Source organism: Ammospiza caudacuta, chromosome 1 (assembly GCF_027887145.1).
Source record: "Ammospiza caudacuta isolate bAmmCau1 chromosome 1, bAmmCau1.pri, whole genome shotgun sequence".
NCBI classification, from domain to species: domain Eukaryota; kingdom Metazoa; phylum Chordata; class Aves; order Passeriformes; family Passerellidae; genus Ammospiza; species Ammospiza caudacuta.
Window position 1 is genome coordinate 114,950,641 of NC_080593.1, and position 24,601 is coordinate 114,975,241.

General features: G+C 34.5%; 1 protein-coding gene across 2 annotated transcripts in view; it reads right to left on the bottom strand.

Annotated features, from left to right (window-relative positions):
* Positions 1–1,255: 1,255 nt before the first annotated feature.
* RB1CC1 (RB1 inducible coiled-coil 1) overlaps positions 1,256–24,601 on the bottom strand; it is a 65,812-nt gene continuing 42,466 nt past the window's right edge. Inside the window, exons 15-24 of one of the 2 annotated variants that reach the window (XM_058801385.1) lie at positions 18,350–20,265; positions 14,398–14,557; positions 12,035–12,143; positions 11,673–11,913; positions 10,033–10,084; positions 8,929–8,976; positions 5,882–5,940; positions 4,147–4,274; positions 2,566–2,636; positions 1,256–2,222 (exon numbers count right to left, since the gene is read on the bottom strand). In XM_058801385.1, coding sequence (XP_058657368.1) covers positions 2,145–2,222; positions 2,566–2,636; positions 4,147–4,274; positions 5,882–5,940; positions 8,929–8,976; positions 10,033–10,084; positions 11,673–11,913; positions 12,035–12,143; positions 14,398–14,557; positions 18,350–20,265 — 2,862 coding nt within the window. In that variant the 3' untranslated portion in view covers positions 1,256–2,144. Of the gene's footprint in view, positions 2,223–2,565; positions 2,637–4,137; positions 4,275–5,881; positions 5,941–8,928; positions 8,977–10,032; positions 10,085–11,672; positions 11,914–12,034; positions 12,144–14,397; positions 14,558–18,349; positions 20,266–24,601 lie in introns of both variants that reach the window. The other variant, XM_058801374.1, reaches the window with a different exon arrangement.

Sequence of the window (24,601 nt, forward strand, 5' to 3'; positions counted from 1 at the left end):
AGATTATTCAATAACAAGAGTGGGGTCTTACGTTATAGCACTGGATTGCCCCTTGCCACACAGATTCACTGCTGCTACTCAAGGAATGACTGCCCTCCCAGAAATGGAAGGAGATTCACTGCCTCTTAGCAAAGCCTGATGGCTTCCAACTAATCCCTGCAAGACTTATAATATTCACAGCAGTAGTATCTGAGGCTGGGAAAGTTTTGTCAATGGGTAAAAGACATCAAGGCTTCTAAACATTTGGCATAATTAAAGAAATGAGTTACACTATGTGTGCAACTTCTTAAATCACTTGTGACTAAGTTGACTTAAGGAACAAGACTGCACTTAATTGCAGACAGACCTGAATTCCAATTTAGCTGAAGGTGAAAAATTCAATGGTTAAAAAAAAAATTGCATCATGGGTTGTTTCTCTGCATTAAACCTGTCCTATAGATCTATGTTTTTTACATATTTGACACTGGGTAGTACTCAACTATGGTAATACTATTCTTGACGAACAAGGCACATTAGAAAACTAATTTTAAAAAGTCAGTACATCAACTAGTAAATTTAACAACCAGGTAAGAAGGCAACTTGACGAAATGACATTCTGTTTTCCACAGATCAATTGTCTTAGATTTATTTAATCAAAGATATGATACAGTTACAAGCCCATGCATTTAATAAAATCTGAACTTAAATTTTTTATGGAATAAAATTTTAAATAAAGCATATACAGATGTTCCTGGGTATTCAACTGGACTGGTTAGTATAGAGAAATATTATTTGAAACGTATGAGCAGAAGCATTGAGATTTTCATGTGATCATTTCTTTACCTCTTCCTCTTCCACTCCACACCTGAAGATAAATCACAGCTGAATAACTCCATGGACTGAATCCTAGGCATGAGCTCATAGCCGAACTCATATATTCCCTTCCCATTGGTTACATATTTATAGTATAACCTTTTATACTGTTATTAAAAATAAGACTACATTTAAAAAATGTAGGCAGTATAACTACTAAAAATGTCATTTATGCATTTAATATGCTGGCAAAATTAAAATTTCTGTCTACTTAAATTCATTTTTATGATTAAAAGGTAATTCTTGTAATTCCCAAATGCTTTTGAAAATTACTACCTCTCAGAAAATTTGGGTATTTCTATGTAATGAAACTGCCAGAGAAACCACAGAGAAGATGCAACAGATTAACATGAAATAAATACTAGAGATAGTATTTAAAAGGCACACAAATACTTCAAACACATACAGTTTCAAATCTTTATTGTTTTAAAATTCTACATGTCTTTTACAATTACAATAATTTGTTACTTAAATGACTCTTGTATGGTTAATGTACAATGAGTTTTTTCCTGAAACTCAACCATGAAATACAATTTCATCAATATGATTTTTCTAAATAGATTAATACAAGACTTCTGTTTTGTTGGGAAGAACAAGTGCTTCACCTTGAATAAGCAGCACAGGTGTCTTCCCTTCAGAATCTGTGTGATCAATCCATCGAAAGTGCTTTTGAAGATTGCAGATCTAACTGTGACTGATTTTCAAAATCAGTGCATCAAATTACAAGGGTTTTTTAACATTGAAGAGTATTTTCATGTAATGAAACAAGCTGCAGTAGTTATTTTTATTCATCTACTGAGGCAAACTCATGTTGAAGAAAAATTATATGATTATCTGCATGCAATGAACACCCTCTTTAAATAGTTGATGAATTTTACACATATAAAGAATCTGTTAAAGAGTGCAAGTACTTTGATAATGACTTCACAAAAGGACATATGCTGGTAATAATGGTAACTAACATTTAACATCTAAATACAAGCTAAAGTATATTTAACAGGCAATTAACATGGCAAACAAACCATGTTTCATGTGGTTGCCCTTAGAGAAAATGAACTCATTTGGTCCACACTCTTAAAGTTATCTGGGTAAAAAAATCGAAGCAGTTAGGGCCAGAGTTTTTGATGAATTTCTAAAATGTCACCTGTTAAAAAGTAAAAGCAGTACATCAATGACGTATCTTGTCACATGACCTCAGTATAAAAAGATGGCCTGGTATTTGGAGCGATGAACGAGCACTGAAGGACAAGTCAAAAAAGAATGGAGACAGAATGAACTAAAACTTTGTTGTGTTATACTTTCTTGTTCCATGGTACTGCTTTCACTCTGTAGAATTTTGTACCCAAAGGAACTTTGAATCTGTTTTGTGCCTACAAAAAAAGAATAAAAAAATTAAAATGTGGAATTATTCTACTGGTTTTTGTACTTGTAAGCTCAAACTGATTCCCACTACTCAGTATTCAGGAGACCCTTAGGAGTCTGGCAAGGCTCTGGACAGTGTGGATGCCAATATCCAACCCACTGCTCACTCAACTCTTCTGGTTCCCCTACTCTTGCTATTCACTGACTCAAAAGAAAAGCAGGAATAGCAGAACTTAGGACAATTTTCATCCAACTTCTTATGCAGAGAGAATCTGTCATAACTGTTAAAAATACTAAAATATACGTTTTTCTCTATTAATCACAGATGATTTCTCATTACTATTTTCTTACCTTTTTTGCCTGGCAATACTCCTTTTCCATCACTTTTCCTAGCACCCACGGTCTCCTAGATGCACCCGATGCTAAAGAGAAAATGTATGCAATATTTTGGATAAGCAACTACAGGTACCAGGATATTACATTATCTTTTCATTAAAAGCAGATTTTTTTAACAGTTTAAATAAATAAACATTAAGTAAGATCAGATTTAAATGCAACATTTTGGTGGCCCTTAGAAGAATAACTTGCAGTACCTAGGTCAACACCAATTTTAACCTATCACAAATACAACCTATCACAAGTGTTCTGATATTTCACTTTCTCACTTCCCTGATGCAGAAATAGAATCAAGACAGTTTCCTGAAGCAATGAGACAGAGACAAATGTGTCCCTCAGGCAGTTGTTAGGTCTTGATATTTATTTTATCTGCAGTTTTCTTAGATTTGTGATTAACTCTATTCAGCAACTGGTAAGGACCAGAGCAAGCCAAGTCAATTTGAAAACAGGTCAGTGAATTAAGTACTCACAGTAACATACAAACTGACATGGCTTTTATCTCATGTATGTCAAGACCCAGTAAGAAAAGTCTACCATATTTCACACAGCTATATATGCATTACTAATGCCATGGGTCAGAATGTCTGGAAGTAAGACAGGCATTTTCCCCTCAGGTTTCACAGATGACAGCAGACTCACAATCCAGTTAGGGCTTAGTGGTCTTCTGGAGAATACACAGTTATTCAAGATCTATCATCTTTCATCATAACTGCAATCTACAGAGAGTCTGCTCAGGGAAATTATTTCACAGTTTGTGACATGCAATAACACAGAAACTTTCACTGGTAAGTTGGGATTAATACAAACTTTCTTTTGATGCATATTCTAAGATGTTTTTACAAAGCTGGGAGCACAGGTGGGTTTGCAAAAAAACACGACTGTTTAAAGACATTCCATTAATTCATTGGAGCCCATGGTTTAGTGCAAAGCATTGTTATTTTTCCTCATTTAAAAAAATTTCAATTTTGCTAAGTTTAGATAGCTGCCAAAAAAAAGTGAACAAAAACCCTTCAAAATTATGGGACAAAAAAAGTAAATGTGTCATCAACTTGAACATAAAGAAATACTCGAAGTCTTCTCTGAAAATATTATAATAAATACCACTTTAATTTGGTAATATGAGCAAAAATATTGATTGCAAACTCCCATATACTGTTGCCTACATGTTTTTATTTATTATTTATGCTGAGTAGGTAAAGCAGCCTGATGGGAATGTTAACATACTCTGTGTGTACCAAATAGGCATATTCTCCCTGGTTTTTTTTTTCCCCCACAGCTTACTTTGAAGATGCAGATATTTTTTCCCAATTTTCCAAGATATTAACATCTATATAAATTTTTAATTAAAAATGTTCTGCTTTGAAAAATATTTTGCACCAGAACAAGTAGCAAAAGCTACAAAGATAGCGGACAACTATTACATGCTTCTTGTATTTATCACATACATATAAAAATCACTTAGTGTTAGAAAGTTAAGACTGTTAGTTGTAAGAGGAGATAATAATTAGAAAAAAATCTGACACTTACCACACTCACCTGGTTTGAGATCCAGTGCAGCAAGGGACTCTGAGTGCAAGAAATACAAGGTTGGACTAACAGTAAACAACACGTAGTTGTCATGCCTTTCATCCAAGATAATGAGTACCAAATCGCCAACCTGAAAACTAGGGAAAAAAAGAAAATCACAGAAACTTAACTAAACAAACAGCACAGAAGCCTAAAGCTACATTTGTTCCCCATGTATTGCATGAGACCGACTAGGCTGAAGAGCAGCAGACAGTTCCACGTGCTATGCCAACTCATATACATTTCCTATTTTCTGAGGACAACAAAAGCAGGCTACCTTTAAAAAGTGTTTTTGAAACGTTCTACACCCATCAGCTCAGATTCTTTTTCTCAAAATAACTTTCATTTTTTCTTTAAAACACAATCAGAAATACCTAACTAAATGCCAGTGTTTCAATTTTGTACTATTTTTTTTCCACTGGTAATTAAGGTAATCATCACTGTAGTGGTGTTTACAAACATTTTTTTGTTGTTTTAAACTGAAAAAAATATGAACACAGAAAAATACAGCAAGAACATTTATGCAGCTTCCAATCTTAAAATTCTAAGCACACAAGACAAGTAAGGAATTAAGTGTTTACCTTTGATAAAATGATGAAAAACCAAAGAAACACTGTGGCAACTGTACATAAAACATTTTAAAATTCCGCTTTTCTGACACTAGGGAACACAAAAACCAAGTTCTCATGCAAAGTTTCAACTACAGAATTCAGAGAGCAACTTCTGTCTCCAAACTTCTTGTTCCACAGTGTAAAGTGTTGTGAGTAAATTATTTACCCATTAATGAAATGAAATCTAAATTAGCTACAAATTAAGCATTAGATCACAAGGGAGCTCTAGGAATAAATATTACTACTCCTCTGAGGATAAGGGAGGAAGTGCAAAGAAAGTGAAAAACCTCTCCATAGAAGGAGACTACAGATATAAAGACAATCAAATGAGTAAATCTAGAGAAATTTAGGTCATAATCTTTAAAGTTCATTTTTGGATTAAATGAACAATACTCCAAACTTTTCTGCCTAGACTTACTATGAAGACAAGCTATATTGACTTAAAAACATCTCTACTGGACAGATGAATTCTTCTGTCATACCATTTTCCTCCTCAAAATCTACCAAGACACTTGGGACAATTTTCAGATGCTACAGGGAAAAAAATTATTCTTCACATCCTGATCTTGTTACATCAAAAATGAAAACTGGTGTAATTCACAAAACATTAATAGAAAAATCTGTGCAGATTCTCTCTTTCTCCAAAGATTATTTTCATATTATTCAAGAAATATATAAGCCTAATATTAATTGAAAGTTGTCTGAAGCTTTCACATTTTACAAGAATACTTCTTTTTCCAGCAACAATTCTAAATGCAGCTGCTAACAGATTGATGCTATAGCATCATTATGTTTTAGCAAACAAAAAAGTAATCTAAAAAAAAGCCTCAGAGAATGCTAGAAATCCTACGGAGTATGGAATTCAAGAAAGTCACTGACAGAGAATTCAAAAAGGCCATTTCATTGTTTATAAAAAGGTTTTATAAAATTTGATTTATGCTCAACTGGGACTGTTCAATAGCTGATGGCTAAATTACAGTGATCTGTGCATCCTTTCACCACAAAGCAAGAACAGTAGAAGTATAACATTAACTATACACTTATGTTATTGCAAGCATATCCATCTATGTATATGAAAATTAACATGTACTTACTCTCTAATTGCTATTTTTTCAGAATGTCTTGAGGATACTGATGACATGCTTTGAGACATCTATAAAAAGAGAAAAGCTATTAAGTAAAAAGAGAATAGCTATTAAGCTATTAAGTACATACTTCCTATTAAGCAAGCTATGATGAAATGTACATTGCAGGTAAGAGCACGGCAAGATGATTTTTCATTGATTTCAAACACTGCCTTGCAGATTTTATACTCACTCAGAAAACCCACCATACTTTTGTGATCCTGTTCTGTAGTGGGTTTGGTTACTTGTGGTTCGGTTTTGGTTTTTATTATTGTACTTTTTTTTAATGGCTACCTTTGATTATAAATGTTCCAGCATAACTAACTTCTTCCTCATTATTTAAAACTGGGAAGAACTTTTCATATCAGTGCCAGTGAAGATTTACTCTGGGCATACACAAGACTTATCATAAATGTGTTATTCTAACAGAGAAGTCACTGGCACCAGAAAAGGCTGATGGCAGAACACCATAGATTAAACATGTTTATTACAATTAAACTCTAGATGTTGAGCTTAAGATAGTCTCTCAGTTTTTCTACAGTCATAAAATCTCAAGTTTATTGTAATCAACAGGGCAGCACTCCCTGGAACAAAACTGGAGTCAGATTTACTAAGACCAAACCAAGGTTCAATTCTGTAAGGTTATCTCCTACATGTATATTTTCTTTTAATTCTGTTTAAATTAATAAAATACTGGCACATGGAACAACTTCAATAGGACAACCTAGACCTAAAAATAAACATAAGTGCACACAAAGTTTCTATGAGAACTGTGACAAGAAATGACAATGGGTAATTAATGCTACTTCTATCTCCAAGGGAACACCTATCCCCTGGGCAGGCAAGTAGCTGGGGAAGCTGCTCAGACATAAATGTATCAGTTCCATTACCCTCTGGTAACCTCCTTACAACAGATAATTCATAATTATTCCACAGAAACTCTGACTAGAGGTAGGTCCTGCAGTTTTTCCACCCATTCCTACGGCCTGGATCATTCATAAATGTTATTCAAATCTAGATTGCTCCCACTTGAAGTTCAGCATGTGATTTTTCAGCTGTAACTCAGATATTGTTCCCTATAGCGAATTTCCTTCCTATTGTCAATCTTGCCCCCTGCCTTCCCCAGAGGCAGTACCAGCCTGTTTTCGTATGAGCCTGAAGCCTATCCACAGCTCATTTTCTTCATTTCTTCAAAGAATAGGTCCAAATTGAATGCAGTGCATCACAGAATGCTCTCAAATTCTGATGACACTTTCAACAGTTTTATTTACAGGATCCAACTTAAGAATTTTGTTTTTAATTTATTTTTTTTTATTTTAAAAAAAGTTTTAGAGGCTACCTTTCTTTCTTGAAAAAGTCACAGCTAGCATGAAATTTGTCATATTTGTTTAGATTGTTCACAGAAGAGTTTGAGAGTTCTCCTCAGATATACAGACCAGATATTTTCTTGTTGTTTTTTCAAACTGGAATAAGCGTTAAATGAAAATAGCTTGATTTCTGTAGTTTTCCTTAACTTCTAACTTCAAGAAAAACAGAACAAACTAGAATGTTGAGAATAATTACATTAAAACCTAGTAAATAATATTTTATTAATACAATTGTAATAGCCTTTATATAGAAAAAATTGTTCCCTTTCTCAATAACTCATTTACTATAACAAAAATCCTGTAATAACATTCCATGTATTAAAAGGAGCTCCTTTTTGTTCCTTGTAGAAGTAACCTACAAGTTCTTCTGCAAAAGCCAATGACCTATGAAGATTTTCTTTTTCACACATAATGCCTTCTGAGCTCCTTATCTGAAGTACCTCAATAGAAATAAACATGGATATTGAAGTGTTGATGCATATCTCAATTTTAGAAGTGCATTTAAAAGGAGGGGGAGAGGGAAAGAAGGATGAAGAGATAAATGATAAAAACTCACTATGTAAAAACTCACTTTATAAGTAAGGAATTAAAAAGCCATGAAGTTCCATTTAAAAATCAAATTTGAATTGCCTTAGAGACCAAAGAACCACCAATTTCTCCTACATGCCTTTCTATTAATCATAACAAGAATAATCCTCTAGTTGTCTCATACACAGTGTTTCTTCCATTTTATTTTACTCTAATATGACAAGATATCTACAGAGAGGTTTACAAAACTGTCTGGGTGTATTTAGAGTTTTTATTGTAAAAATTACACTTAAATAAATTCTGTGTATTTCACTGACATTCTGAATTAAAAATTATCCTTGAAAAATTATACTTTTAGATGTCTTGCAATCTTTCCCTACACCTGGTATGAAGTCTAACTTCCCACTATAGAGGTATCAGTTCCTACCAAACTTTTGGTATCACCAGTCACTTAAAGAAAGTGTGATCTCCATGGCCAGTCCAACCAAAGAATGTGCCTGTTTCCTATACACACAGGAATTTTTTTAAGACTTAAAATTGAGACCTGCTAGCATGGACAAAGAGGGAATAAATAAAAGAAGAAGAATTTATACTACAGGAATCAAGGGCACTCTGTCACTAAATTATTTTTCCTTCCATAGGCATTTACTGTAGCATTTTATATGGTGCCTGCCTGCATTTCCAGCTACTAGGCAGAATTACAGTTTCACACCTTACTAAGGTGGCAGGTGCAGTTTTCCCAAAACAATCTGTAAGTTATTGTTAACACTCCCAATTATGCTTAAAGTGGAGGCATATTTATATTCATGTAAACTGGCCTTGAATCTACTGCTGCTGAAAGCTGAGTCATGGTGCCCTGGAAATTACCACCCCACTACCCCAACTCTGGATGGTCTGTGCTCTTTGGGAAGAAGTCACTTCTCAGTCCTGTGAATCTTTTTCCATGAGAAGACTAAGCTCATGTAATCTCTCAAAGGTTATCAGGTTCCCTATCCACCACTTGCCTTAACACTTTAAATATTTTTAAATTAATAAAAAAAGTTAGATATTAACAAACTTAACATTTTTAAGCTTTTCTTACTTTTTCATGAGGCTTAAAAAATGGATTGCACAAATACTTACCAATCTTTGATTCAATCTCTTATTTTCCTCTTCTTTCAACTGCAAAGTCTAAAAGAAAAACTTAATCTGATTAACTGGATATTATACTTCATGTAGTACAAACTTTTTTTTTAAAGTTCTAATATGACTAGAGACCAACTACTTGTACAATACTACATCCTTCAGTTCTAAAACAATTATCAAAGCATCTTTTGAACAAAGACATGCAAAAAACCCCTTGAAGTCTAGGAATTATCCTAGTGCTACAAACCTTCATGCTATGATTGTACCTGCATAGTCATACTTCTCTTTCAGTTAGAAAAACATGTAAATGATAGAACAGCAAACGAAATGTAATATATTATGATGTTATAGGTTCTACCCATGACAAATCCTTTGCAATCAAATGACAGAAAAAAGCATGTACATGCTCATAGTCAGAAACACCCAGGCAGTTGCTTCATACAGTGTCACAATCCATTAACAGAAAGCATTCCTGTTCTTTATTTGGTTCCAGTTTTCAGTCCAAGTGATCCTAAAAAGTTGGAAGCTAATGACACCTTTTTTTTTAAAAAAAAAAAAAAGTCAACTTCAAAGACAACTGAGATGAAGTTAGATATGACTGGCCAGTTAAAAATTACTAGAATCTGAAATACTCCAGCATAACTACTAGAGGATAATCTCACATTTTACCAAGAAGACAGCCTATGAGGAAAAATTACCCATTTTTATGAGAAAGTGGCAAATCAATCTTAAATCCTGTCCAGCTGTTTTGTATTTCTTAATTAGGAAAAGGAGTTCTAACTTTTTTTCTCTATAAATTCTCTGTATCAATGATCTGTCATTCCTAAAAAGAGTGACAGATCAGTCACTTGTACCAAAGCCCACATAAACATAACAAGGATAGGCCAAGAGCAATGTTTTAATAGTTATCTTGAATTATTTCAGTGAATTACAGTGATCCAAAAGTACAATGAAAAAAGATTCCCTGAAATCATATTGATAATCTCTGCAGACAATATGATGCATCAGAGCATATAATGGACCACAGCACAACTTCACATGTACATACTTTTAAATACTTAGTCAGAAGTACTTAACCTCACAAACAAACAATCTACTCACTCTTTCTAGCAACATTATCCTCTGCTTTTCTTCAGACATATGAACATTTTCACTAAAAGAGAAAGAAAATGGACAGGTTAAAAACTAACCTTTTTTTAATAATCAAAAATTGTCTTTTCCACACTGACCTGTTATCTTCACTCAGTGGAGAGCGTTATATATTTGCTAGCACAGAAGAAACATCATAGAAAGACACTTAGGAATCAGCATCGATATTTCTGGATGGGGTTTTGGATTTTTTTCTTCCTTCTCTTTAAACCAAAGAGGTTCTTTGTCACAACAAGCCAGTGAATTTTCAGCCACTGATTAGTTTATCAACCTACATCAGGGCAATTCTTCGTATTTTGCATTGTTTTCAAGAGACCAGGATGAAAGATACAGCCCCACATGCTCTGACAGTTAATCCCTGATATTGCAGTTCAGCTCTATCATGTCCCACCTTCCTGGTCTGTAGCTAAAAAGCTACTGGGGAGTATTCCGAAGTGCCCTGGTACTCTCTGGTAGAGACACTAATGTGAACTTGCTACTTGTTGCCTTTCATCTGTGGGATAAACTGAGTACTGGAGCATGATAAAATAAATGCTAACAGCCCAAGTAATTGCTTAAGAACATAAACAGTAATTCCTAAAACAGTTATAATGTACTTTAAAAGCAGTTTAAATAGGGAAGAAACAACGATTTTGTAGTCCAAACCGATTTGGTTGAGAAAACAGACAAGTTTTGGGATGAAACATGCTATAAATCCAATCAAAATTATCAGAGAACTAACAGATTAGAAATAAACAAACCATACTAATCATTACTTCATTTCAGTTAAAAGGCTGTTTAGCTCTCATGCAATAGGAAGCAGTCAACAGAAACCTGTGAAAGTTTCTGTCTAATCATACATTGGGTCATAATTTTTTTGTTCACAAGCTCACCCTAAATTTTTTTCTGTACATCTGTTTTGAAAGTGCAGGGCTATAATGATTACTATAAGAAAGAGCTCTTTTTTAAAATATGGGGTACTTCCTGGTTTTATTATCAGAGCAAGTCTAGCTTGGCAAGGACAAGTTTTCATCTTTACTTCTACAAAGCTGTTAAGTGCTCTGGGTATGTGATTCTGGGTTAGGCAGCATTGGTTGTGATGCACACTGACTAAAGTCAATGTAAGTACATCTAACTATTTTGCTCTTGTCCTCTGATAAAAACCTTGCTCCTCTTGTGTGGCTGCCAGTCAGGTTTCTTAGTTCTGTGAAAGGTATGGAGGAGAAGCCTGGGGTTCTTTACAATGCTAGTGGCACGAAAGTGAGACACTGTTCAAAAGATATGTCAGTAAAATGCAGCCTCCCAGTTCATTCACCATTACAATTTTCCTTCTGTTTGACTTAAGTTTTGAATACTTAGGTATATTCTTTTACATCATGATTGTGGGGCCAAGTTCCACCTTGAAGCTGCATACTTGAAAGTCATCAAACCCACACATGCCTAATGATTGTGACACCACAACTGTATGTACATGTATGTTTAAAAGAATATTTTCAGGAAGAGCACCAAAGGCAGGAGAGTTAAACACGCTCATCTGTACTTCACACTGCCCAAGAGCACACATTTCCAGAATAAGAGCATGCTTTATTTCTGCTCTTATGCTCCATACTTACTGCACAGCCATCATACTGGTTTCCATCGTGGAATCCATTCTCCCCTCAGCCCCAAAGTCAGCAACCAATCTCTCTGTGTCTGTGGGCACATCAGCTGCACAGGCTCCACAAGCTTCTGATGCTGCTGCCAAGTAGGTTGATGGAGAAAAATTACTGCTTCTCAGTTTATTAACTTCTTCTTCAAGTTTCTTCTTCTCCTCAAGTAAGCGAGCTCTATCTTCAGAAAGTGTTTCAATCAAATCTATGACATAAACAAACAGAATTTCTTTTAATTACAGCAACACCAAGGATCAAAGCCAATCTGCAAATGGAATGGAACAGTTCTATTAGAAAGGATGAAACTTCCTCAGAACTTTGCTTACCCTTATCTTTTTCTTGCTGTTGTGTAAGCACTTTTAATTTGTCACTAAGATCATTAATTATGTTTTCTTTTTTCATTTTCTCTCTTGCCAGAACAGTGTTAAAGTTGGTCTGAAAACAGAGAGGAAGTATTACTGAAATAAGGAACATACTGTAAGAATGTAATGCAAGATAGTACAAAAAGACAGCATGCATTTCAGTTTTCTACAATAAAAGAAGAAATCAAAACTTTTTTACTTATTGCTTTGGTGAAGAAATATCAGTACATTTTATTTTTATGTTTTTCTTTAAAATTTTTTAGTAATTAATTTTATTTTTAACCCTCTCATTCCCTCAAGCCTGATACATTCAAGCAGTACAGCAACAAATAATTTTTTAAAACCATAAGTTGTTGATTTTTCTTTAATACTTTTTATTCCAGTTAATGTAAATTACTTGAGCATTCTATATTTAAAACAGTTACTTGAAGGGTTCAAATTATTAAGATAAAGCTGAACTGCATCCAGATATGTTACATAAAATGAAAAAGAAAAAATACTCTTATGAATACACTATAAACTGAAATAAAAATACATTTCAAGTCATGCATTAATTCTTCAGTGAACAATTAATTATTGCAAAAGATACACAGGAATCCTGGTTAATAGCTTGAATAGGTGAACATAAGAAGTGGCCAGCATAGCCTTCAGTACCAGTCTAACAAATCTTTCCAGTTCTTCAGTACTTCTACTGATCATTGTGCCCTTTAACTCTTAGGGTGCTGCTGAAGAGACAGACAAAACCTACTAAAAACTATCTACTAAAAGGATATTTCAAATTACTTTTAATTCTTCTGTGACTTTGAAGATTCTCTTGATATATGCCTATCAACTCTTAAAATGCAAACTATTTGGTGGGCTACACAACTTACATAGGGCACAGCAGCCTTTTTTAGATGTCTGCATAACATAACTCTGTTATATACATATATATAACATCTATACATATATATAACTTTGTTATATGTCTACATAACAAAAGCATAAGTGACACCTCTGAGGAAACTTCCCAGAGGAAAAAAAAAAAAACAAAACTCAAAAAAGACAAAGGCAAGACTAAATAGACAAAGTATTCAGTAATCAGCAGAGGCAGTGAAGTAAACTGTCAGCACTGACTGATACACCCTTTTTCTGGGTTTGGAGTGTTTGTTTGCTTTGGTTGGGGTCTCTTTTGGGGTTGTTCATTGTTTGTTGTTTTTTTTAAAAAGATCCAGCTTTCCCTGGAATTTGCTGCCAATGCCTCAGAACCTTCCCTTCCACGCTCTGTTCAAGAAATGAAGAATACTGTTAGATAATGAGGAAAATGGAATACTAAGGAATATTGGAAAAATAAATCAAATTATTACCAATCTAGGAAAAAATTTCCTATTAGATCTACTATGTAAGGCTAACTTCAGCATTAATGCTTGTAGTCCAATTGCAGTAAGACCCCTTTCTTTACAGTCATCTGCAATTTTGTGTTCCCTACTCCCTGTATCAAGTGATTAATTGCATTCATTCACCAAGCTGGCTGATCACCACCCTTGTCTCTATGTCCTTATGTGATCCTACCACAGCTACAGTAGGGAGAAGTGCTTAAAACAGAAAATCCTTTCTCAGTGTTTAAATGCAACAAAGCTGCAGATAATAGCTGTTACTAACAGATTTAATTTAAGAACTTGAGACTCCTCTACAGAAACTAAGAACCCCAAGATGTTTTGAAAGGAAAAAATGTGTGGATTCAGATGTAAAATAATAATCCAGTGCAATGTGATTTTTATCAAGATAAGGACTACACAGTGGCTTTAAGTTTATTACATAAAATGCAACATACATTGCTTGAACCTCAAAATACAATATGTTTATGCTCTGAACCTCAAAACACCACCTGTCCATGGTAATATACTTTAAAAGCTAGTGAAATACTAATTGATTCCAGATCAGTTAGTATTTCAAATAGTAAATTTTGTGTTGTCCACAAATTTTTTAATACCTGGTCTCTTTCTGCAGTTAAAGAAATGAATGAATATAGATTCCAAGCACTTCAGCAAAAGAAGTCACAAAAATTGAATCTGGATTGCCAGTTGTTTGGTAATTGGTTTTGCCTTCTGGTTTTGTTTTTTTTTTTCTAGTGGAGTGTTTTTGTTTGTTTCTTTGTTGTATTTTTTTCCTTAATGCTTAAATGTTTGATTACATTAACACATCATATCCTGGCTTCAGATAATCACACAAGTTTAGAATGTGCAAGTGTTACAGAGCAAAAGAGAAAACCATACTCTAACTTCAAAGCAGCAAAAGAACACAATTGTCCTGGAAGCAAAAATAATTTTTAAAAAATTCAGCTTTACCTGCTGCTCTGCAGTGAGTGATGTTCTGATGTTCTGCATTTCTTCATTTTTTCTTTTCTCTTGTTCTTCAAGTTGCTCTAAGAATTTCATTTTTTCTTCCTGAAGCTTCTCCTGAAGTTCAGCAACTAAGTTTGATTCAGCAGATGATTCAGCAGGAGGACTTAAAAGAAAATGTTTAGGCTTTAAATGTGCAGCACATACCAAGCCCCACAATACATGAAATAAACATACACACAAAAAGTCAGACGTTCATTTTGAGACATTATTTCTGAAATATTTAATAAATACTATATTATAAATAAACCATCACTAACTTCAGTTCTACTTTTTAATCATGAGCATCTCACCAATTCTTACTCGAGTTTTCTCTGTTTTTAGCATAGCATGCTGGCTCTAATTTTGAAGTTTTGTGGTGGGGGAGGACTTTTGTTTATATTTTTAGTAATGTAACGAAGTCAGGAAAGTGGTAAAAAGAAACTATCAACTTCACAAAAATACTTAGTATGTCAAAATGCAAAGCCTTCAGAAATATCACATAAGGAAAATAATTCAGCGGAAATCTGATGCTAAGGAATCCAGATCTGAAACTCAAAACTCCGGATTGCAGAATCTGGAGGACAGCAGTGATGATCATAAAAGAAGGAAACCATCAACAGTCACAAAGGCAGGATAATGACCTTAAATGGCTTTTGACACAATGTTACATAAGCCAAGTATTTCTCACCACTGAAGCAAAACTAACTACACTCTTCTGTGCTTTGGCCTGAGTTATCAAGAATGCCTCTGAAGAACTTTAGAATAGAGAAACCCTGTTGTTGGGCAACAATTGTGAAAAATTGTATTATTTTAAGTTTCTATTATTCATCTGCACCAGAATCATATTAAAACCATATTGATATTACAACAAATAATATTTAAACCCAAAGCTCTTAGCTGAACTAAACCAAAGCAGAAATCATCTGCCTCTCAGATGGATTGCCTGCACTACTGCTTGCAAATGACAGCCAAGTAAAAGATATTGCTGCTCTGCAAAGGATGCTAGCACATTACCAGTTCTCATACCTCATCACTCTACCAGGCAGTAGGTTTAAATACTTACTCTGAAAAGGTCTTGTCAACTACAGCAACAGTGACAATGGCTAACTTTATTATTTTCAAGATACCAAAAGCACATATCTTGAGATATGTGGGGTTTCTTTGCAAGCAAACACTTGCATTGCTCTAAGATGAATGTACTTAACAACACTGTTACTTGTTTTACCACATGGGGATATAGTGAATATACAAACTATTATGCAGCAGCTAAGCCCTCAAAAAGCCCATAAGAAGCTCTAAATAAAAGAGCTCTAAAAGCCAACTGAAGTTCTCAAGAGTAGCTAAACAGCCTCTGACATTCTAGAAGTCAGAAGTAAAATAAGCAGAGAAAACAAAGTCATGAAACACTCAGGCAAATATTTTTTTGTGCCACCAAGTAAAGATTTTCATGCTTGATTAAATTTCAATTTATTTCTGAGGGAAGCCTAGCTAGGAGAGAGAGGACATGCACTCTGTGAAGCTCCACTACATATGGTGGTGTGACAGAAGCGGCTGGGCAATACTAAGACTGCAACATACCAAAGCAGTAATTCCATCTTTAAAGCAGTTGGGATTCCTATTCTACTTTTAACATTCTTTAGAGTATTATAGATATTTTAACTAACCAGAAACCTGCTTCAAAATGCTTAACAACAAGTCATTAAAGATATTGTGGTTTTCTCTACTGTTTTACACTACTACATAGTGCAGAAAGAGGAAATGAAACCACAAATGCCTTGCAGGTTTACTATCTTTCTTAATCAAAATGACTTGATTTTCAGACACACCAAACTATGTTAATTTTTATACTGTGGTAATGCATGGATAGCAAACATTCCTTTGTTGCCTCTTAATATTTTTGTTAATTTCCATGGAAAACCCTAAATTCCTGACACCAGTACAGTACCCAGGTAAAATTTAACAATATGTCTCTTCATCTGTACCTTCTGAATGGCTTACATAACATTACTCGTGCAGGAAACAACAAACGTATAGTCACATGCCAAATAAAAGTTGTTTTCTACCATTACAACTGCTAAACAATGAGTGAGAATAACAAATCAACCTGAGTTATTGACATAGCTTGGGGTTTTAAGAATTCAAAAATCAAACAAGTAAATAGTGACTTTGAAATCTTAGGACAGATTTACTCAACATATAACCACTCTGGAGATAAAAACATAGTATATATCTTGATTCCTAGAGAAAAAAAAAAATAACAGCAGAACAAAGGCATAAAAAGAAGCCTGAGGAGGCAAAATATATTTCAATGTCACACTAAAACTTAAATTACTTTACAGAACTTTCTAACAAACTAACAGCACTTCTTTTGATTGAAACAGATAATATTTCTTTGAAATACATTATCTGTTTTATCCAGTTTGGATAAGAATACACACAGCTGTAATCACAAGTTGAAAGTTAAGTGTAGGTGGATTTTTAAAAAAGTCTGATGACACAGCTACATCTTTTTCCTGTTGAGTCAAGTTCTTCAAATTTCTACAATGCATAAATACACAGAAAATGAAAAGAATGCAGAATTTATCTTTTTTTGTTCTCATCACACCATATTTCATTAAGAGAATATTTTCTTCAATTAAGACGGGCTGTCCTTAGATTTCATTATCCCAAACTTAATTCAAAGAAGCAATATTATCTTGATGCATTTCTTTATACACTGACAAGCAAACACAGGCACTAACACAACATCACATAATCATGCACTTGCTTGCACATGAAAATCCTGAGGTAGCAGACAATTCCAGTGAAGCAGATATTCTCATTTCCCTTGGACTATGACTATGCTGTTGGACTCTGCATGACCTCCCCTCTCCTATCTTTTTTTCTTTTAACAGTACCTTGATACTAAAAATTTAAAAGCTAACTTAAGTCTGTACTAATTTTTTGCAATATTCTTGCTTTTATGTCAATTCTGTCCATTTTATTGGTCTTTTCCCATTTCACATACTTGGTATAGCCTAATACCTGGGAAAAAATTTCTCTATTAAGATATTTTACAAACAAGATTGATCTGCTGCATTGATTCACACCACACAAACATAAATGATAAAATGCTAGCATTTAAAAAAAATACTGTTGCTAAGCCTTAGCCTTAGTCACATGGAAAAATTCTACTATTTCCATTCTATAACATAATGTAGGCTGCTGGCAGGCATTACAAACTCATAAGTATGTAAGATACAATAGAAAGAGTAATTCTACGCATTCTTGGCTAGAGAAAAACATATTTTTAAAATGGAAAAATCTCTCCAGAAATTAACAAAGAAAAATGGTGATGTTAGGATGTTTTTTAAGAATATGTTGCACCTTTGTGTTTCATTATGAAACTCAAACTGAAGACACTGAAATAGGTAAGTGGGGCAGCAAAGGTCATTGGAAGTGCATGTGGCCATGGGACAGCTCTCAGTCAATCCTGTATAAACTCCCACACAAGTTTTCATGCCCCATTATCACCAAGCTGGTGTACAGTTAGCCAATGAGGAAAGTTATCAGGCTACCCAAAAGCCAGCCGCTGCATGCTCCCACAGTGCTAGCAGAGCAAGGATGGGAAAAGAGAGGGGCTGAGACCATCAAAATTGCAATTTGCTACTGTGAAAACACTCCTTCAACATGACTGAAATATAAAACCTTCGTTGCTGTCTTGAAATATTCCTGTGTAACATATTTTACAGTCCTTGAAATGAACTACAGAAATGAGAACACCACTACCTACAAATATTTTGAAATGTGAATATAGAAACCAATACAGATAAACACTATTACAAATACAACAATCTTAGTTACTGCACAGCATGTAATAAATATACCATATTGATTAAAATACTAGGAAAACACAGTAACTTAATTCTTACAGTACCTCTGATTCACTTGCATCTCAAGTTGCAGTATTTTTTCCAAAAGTCCTTTTTCAGCAGCTTCCCTCTGTAATTCCAACTCTTTACAAGCAGTTTGTACTGCATCCTCTTTTTCACAATTGAGCTTCTGAATGAGCAACTGCCTGTCTTGTTCTTGGTTAGATATTAACAGTTCTTTCTCTTCCTTTAGCTTATGGATAATAGCTTCATATTTTTCCTGCTGCTCACAGAGAGACAATTTTTCTGTTTTTTCCTTCTCTAGGGCAGTCATTTCCAACTCTAACTTACTTTGCAGTTCTGTTATTTGCTCTGAAAGTCTTTTTTCTGCCTCAGCAGTTTTTTGATGAAGAAGCGTTACTTTATTTAACTCAGTTCTAAGCAAATTTGATTCTTCTTCATACCTATTTACTAGCTCAGAAATACACTGATCTTTCTCAATTGTCATCAGAGTCCTTAGTTCTGATAAGCCCACTTGATGTTCATCACTGCTGATTTGTATTTTATTGTTTAATTTATCTATCTCCTTTCTTAAGCTTTCAGTTTCCTTGTCAACCTGAGATCTTAAGGTCTCTTGTTGCTGATTTCTGCTTTCTTCCAAAAGAAGCTTCATTTCATCAGTTTCTGCCTCTTTCAGGGCAAGTTCAACTTCTAGTTTGCACCGCAAATCAGACAGATCTGAAACCTTCAGTTGTAACTCTTCTACTTGTTGTTGTTTCTCTTTCATAACTACCTCATGAGATTCCTGCATTTGTTCAAGTCTATGCTCGTTCTCTTTTTTTAACTTATCCAAACAGTCCTTGTGCTCAGCTAGGACCTTCTCAAATTCCTGTAAATGCCTGGCTTGTAGGTTGCTTTCCAGTTCTTTTAAATGGCTTTGCTCTAAACTCTCAAGTTCTGCCCTCAGGAGTTGTAGTTTCTCGTTGTTTTCAACATGAAGTTTTTTCAAGTCTTCAAGTACAATTTCACGTGACTGCCTCAGCTCCTTGATTTCAGAATTTTGTGTCTCCATTTGGCATTCCAATTCAAGTAATTTCTGGTCTTTTTCATTCTGAAGGCAAACCACAGCTTCTTTCTCATTCTTTACTATTGCAAATTCATCATTCTTATTCTGAAGAACTTCCTCAAGACCTAACAGGTCACCTTTTAACTTTTTGATTTTCTTTTTACTTTCTTCACCATCCTCCAGTAATTTGTTAATTTTAGATTCATACTCACTTCTCAAAGACTGTAATTCATTTTGATGTTTATCATTTAGTGTTTTCTCAAGTGAAAGCTTTACCTTTTCAATCGTATTTACTATTTCTAAGGAAGTACATTTTAAAGAATTAGAAAAGTCACACTGTTCTCTTTGTACAAGTGTTTTGAAATGGCAAAGATCTTCTTTTATACCTCTTAAATGTACCTTTGAGTCTTGTGCAATAACTCTACACTTCTCCACACAAACACTGAGAGAAGCATTTTCTACTGAAACATCCTTTACACAAGAACTTGTATCTTGCATACGCCTACTGTCTATTGCATTGATAACTGAAGAATAAAGAGATTCCACCATCATTTCTGGGCTTTGTGGGTCACTTACGACATTAGGAGACACTAGATTTTCTTCTATTACAAATTCATTTACTGCTGACATAAAGTCAGATTCTGGGCTCTCTGCCAATGAATCCAAGTCTAATGATCCTTGCTTAAGAGCTTGCTCCAAGTTTGGATGGGCAATAGTTTCAAAATCGAACGTGTGAGCATCAATGCTGTCTGGAGACAATTCTTCCAATGGAGCTGGGGGACACACAGGAGGACACAGGGGACCCTGAAGACTGAGTGATGGAGGAGTTCTTGAAGAGGTAGCAATTGCGGTTCCTGTAGCACTTTCCGTCCTTGGCGTGGTAGCAGATTGTGGCGATGCTTGACTATTAGAGGCCTACAAGTTATAAAACAAGAAATAAATATCAAATGATAACCAGAACTGTTAATATTAAAAATTAATTCAAAATCACAAGGCAAAACAAGAACTTAAAAAAAATCAGCCTTATTATTTGTAAGGATTCAAAATATGTACTACTAAAACTTAAGCAAAAATTGCAGAAAAATCAAGGAGATCTTCCATTAAGTTTCAGAAAAGCATCATTTGTAAACACATAAATACTAAATGTTCACCTACCCCAAAGTCCTATGTAGAGCATGGTCAACTGTATCTTACCAGTCAGAAATAGGCACTGGTTCTTTACAGCCTACGTATTTCAGTTTTCCTAATAATTTCATTAGTAAAATATTTTTATTCTATTATTGCCAATATTGTAATTAAAAACTCCTTTATGCTATTAACTATTATACACAACATGGAATATGGAAGCCCTAAAGCCAACGATACATCTATAGATTCTTAAGAAAAAAATATAAAACTTCAGCTTCAGCAAGTGCAGAACACTTTCCAGTGTAAGCCAAAAAGCAATGTACAGCCTCAGTATCCACCAAGGACACATTCCTGAAAAAGTCTGTAATAGGATGGATAGAGAAGCCATTTTTCCTAGGAAAATTATAGTGAAACACACACAGTTAAAATACATATGGCAAGTAGTGTGACACACAATTGAGGGGTATGCACAGGATCATCAGGATCACAAACTGGAAGAGATGCAAAGCTTTCTGAACATATCAGTGCTCTGGAAGATCCCAGATGCATTCTCTGTAACACCATAGCTCAACTATTACCTCCTTGCTCTTCCATCCTTCATCACTAAGAACTTGCTTGATTTTATTCATTTAAGAAATGTAACAACCTTGAAAAGAAATAGTTCCTGAAGAAAAACTCATGGGAATTTTTCTAGCAGAAAATTCCCATAAAATGTTCAGTCTCAAAGTGCTGGAAATCTGGGGGTGCTCTTCAACACTCCAACACTGCCTCCAGCTGATAATTGTGATCTTGCTCATGCCTCTTTCCCAAACCATCTACACTGCCTCAATGCAATTAGAATGCACGTCTGGTGTTATTTACTATGTTAGCTATTACTGAAAAACCTCTGCCATCCACTGAATTCAGCTACTTGACTGGCAACAGTTAGTGGAGCTCAGCAATACATGTTCAGCAACAGCAAAAATCCCAGAAAGTGACAGACATTGATCTGCTGTTGTATAAATAGCCATTTTTTGCTGTTTCTATCTTGTACAAATGATTGTTACTCAAAAAGGGACCTTACCCTCCTCTGCACCAAGGAAATATTCCTTAAAGGAGATATAGCATGTTTAACAATTTTCAGCTGTGATTTAAGAAGAATCTATTTGCAGTTTCAATGCTCATCTATTTAGCAGAGTTGAATTTGCACCTCAGCTCTCTTAGCTTTGCATCTTTATGAATCTAAATCATACAATGATTTTTAAATACATTGTAAAAAATCCTTGTGATCATTGCATACAGAATACTGTATTTACAAAAAGTGAACAGGACATGAGACAAAAAAAAATGAAAAGGAAATGCTCCTTTTTGAATTATTCTGTTAGCCCATGTTTAGGCATTTCCCTTGGACTTCATTTCAGCTTGTTGTTTATCTAAGAAAACTTACAATAATATATGTTGAAGGGTACTGTGTATGCTCATTAATCTAGGTTCAAAGCATACTTTAGGTGACAAATATCTACCATTAATATACCAGAAACAGTAACAAAAACTATCATCACAGGTATCAACCACACACTAAAAAAAGCAATTCAAAGACTTTGAATATGGGAAAGTCTTACAGAAACCCACATGCAAAGGAATGATAGTATCTGCTTTTGACAACCCTGCAGAATCATCCTAGAAGATAAAGAGTAAGGACTTAGCATAAAGAAGAAAAAAAATAGTCACTCTGTGGAGCAATGATGAACTCTGTTTCCTCATGACCTGGGTCTGTAGCACACTACATGCCTCAGCAGTGGCTTTGGTGAGTTGGGAGTCGAGTAAGAGCACCAGATTACTGCTTAGAGAAGAGTTAAACCTCACATTTGGAGTATCTGAAACTCTATGAAGACTTTATTTACTGAGGAGCCTGAGCCTGCCATCTACTCTGTTTACAATCTACAGGCAGCAATGTATGCACATGTCATAGACTAATTTTTGTAATGACAAAGGAAGAGGAGTCAAGAGCAAACAACAAAAAAATAGAGATAGAAAACCAGAATTAATTTCCAAGTTCTCAGGCATTGCAAGACTACGTGCCTTGCTCTAATTATGTTACTACAAAAAAAAAATAACCAGGGATGCTCCAATTCTCAGGAAGATTACAAGCAGTGTTTAAATTCCAAACTCAACTAGAAGAAATGGTACATTTATGATCTGATTTGAAAAGCCAGCTTCCCTTATAACAAAAACTTTTAATACCAAAGGACTGCATATGTTAATTACCTACTAATCACCGAGAAGACACCTTAATCACCTTACCCATGGGCACCTTAGCTTTTCCTGGACACCTTTAACCCAACTGCTGACCTGCTTAAACTTTGTATTATGGAAATAAGAGGGCACAGCAACATCTTTGAGGCTATTAAATTACAAAGAACAAGCAGAAGGTCTTAAAAATGAAAACAGATTTCAAAGTATTAACAAATTAAACAAATATCCACAAAAATGTCATTTAACTACTCCGATGTAATACTAAAGTAAAAAATTATCATTGATGTTCTATGAACTTGAAAACTGAAATAATAAGAGCTATGGAGACACTTGAAAAGAAATACTCTCAACACCCCCAGTAAGTAATTCAATCTCCTCTGACTTGCTCTTTATTCCCTTGTCTGCAGCCACAACATTTCCCTCCTGCCTAAAGCAACTATCAAAGAACAGTTGCTGTGGCTGATGCAGTAGGATGAACTTCCACTTGATCCAGACAGAATTAAACTGCTGTACTACCAACAAGCCAGGGAAAGTATCCCAGTCAAATCTGAAGAACAAAGCTTCTGCTGCCACTAGTATGAAAAGGGAAATGCCAGTGTCTCTTTTGTAGAGTATGAGAATAATAATATGGGCAGCATTCAACACCTGCACAGCCAACTCTGCACCAAGCTGGGACAGTTCACCACCAGAAAAAGTGGATGCTTGAAGATGTAGGTATCTTCATGACAATTATCAAATGTTTATTTAGTCTTCTAATTATTTAGTGTGAATTCTCAGCAATATTGAAGATATAAAAAGGAGCATTTTAAAAATTACTTCAGTAATTCTACACAGGCAAAAGTAGTATAATTTAAAAAAACACTTCTATATTAGCTGCAGAGCAAATCAACACAGAGAAAGACCTTGTGTCTTTCATCAAGTAGCAAAAAAGAACATTTGAAAAGTAAAAAAAATCTCTGACAAATCTGTTTGCTTCAATTCCAAAAAGAGTTCAAATGAATCACTGAAATGACACACAGAGATGGGCATTTTCAAGCTGACATCATGAATGGCCCAGCTCTGATTGTGCAATGCAATTTATTCCAAGGAAAGAGACAATTATCCAAATCTGTCTAAGCACCTGAAATTTCTGTGTGGCTGAAGAATCCAAATTAGTCAAACAAAAGCAAAATAAGAGAGTGTATTTTCCTGATTTGGCAAACACTTTTTTCAGTACAGCCAGATACTTAGAATTTTTTTTCAGATAAGTAAGTCTGAAGAAAGAAGGGGAAATTATAAACTTCACAAATTCAGGTATATTTCCTGCTTATCTTTCTAATGTATTTGTGTATATTTTGAATTAAAACCTAAATTTCACATTCTTCTGACACTGCAAGTCTTTGTGAAAAAATTAATTTATTAGAACAACTGTTACTATCCTAATTTCTTATGAGATAAATTTCAGGATTTGGGACTCCATATTGGGAGTGAATGCCTATATTCTAGAGCAAGGTCTGTTGTAAGGGCATGTTCAGAAAACACCAAAATTTCACAGAATTTCACTTCCAGCAATTTCAATGTCTGTCACAGTGTTCAGGCCCTAATAGCCTTATTCTTAATGGCTCTTCATTTGAAAAACAATCTTCATAAAAAGAGAAAATAGCTGGGAAATAATATTTAAGTAATACACCTTTTCAATACTACAGACCAAAAAGCAGCCCAGATTTCATATTTTACATAAATAAAAGACTTTCAATAAATATCCTGTTCAAATCCCAGAGAACTTCATGTCACTTGGTTTAAGCAGGAAATTGTTATTCAAAATTAAACATGACCATAGCTTTATCTGTTATATAAGATGCTTCCCAGTTAGCCAAGTGCATACAAGAATTTACAATGCAGACAATAA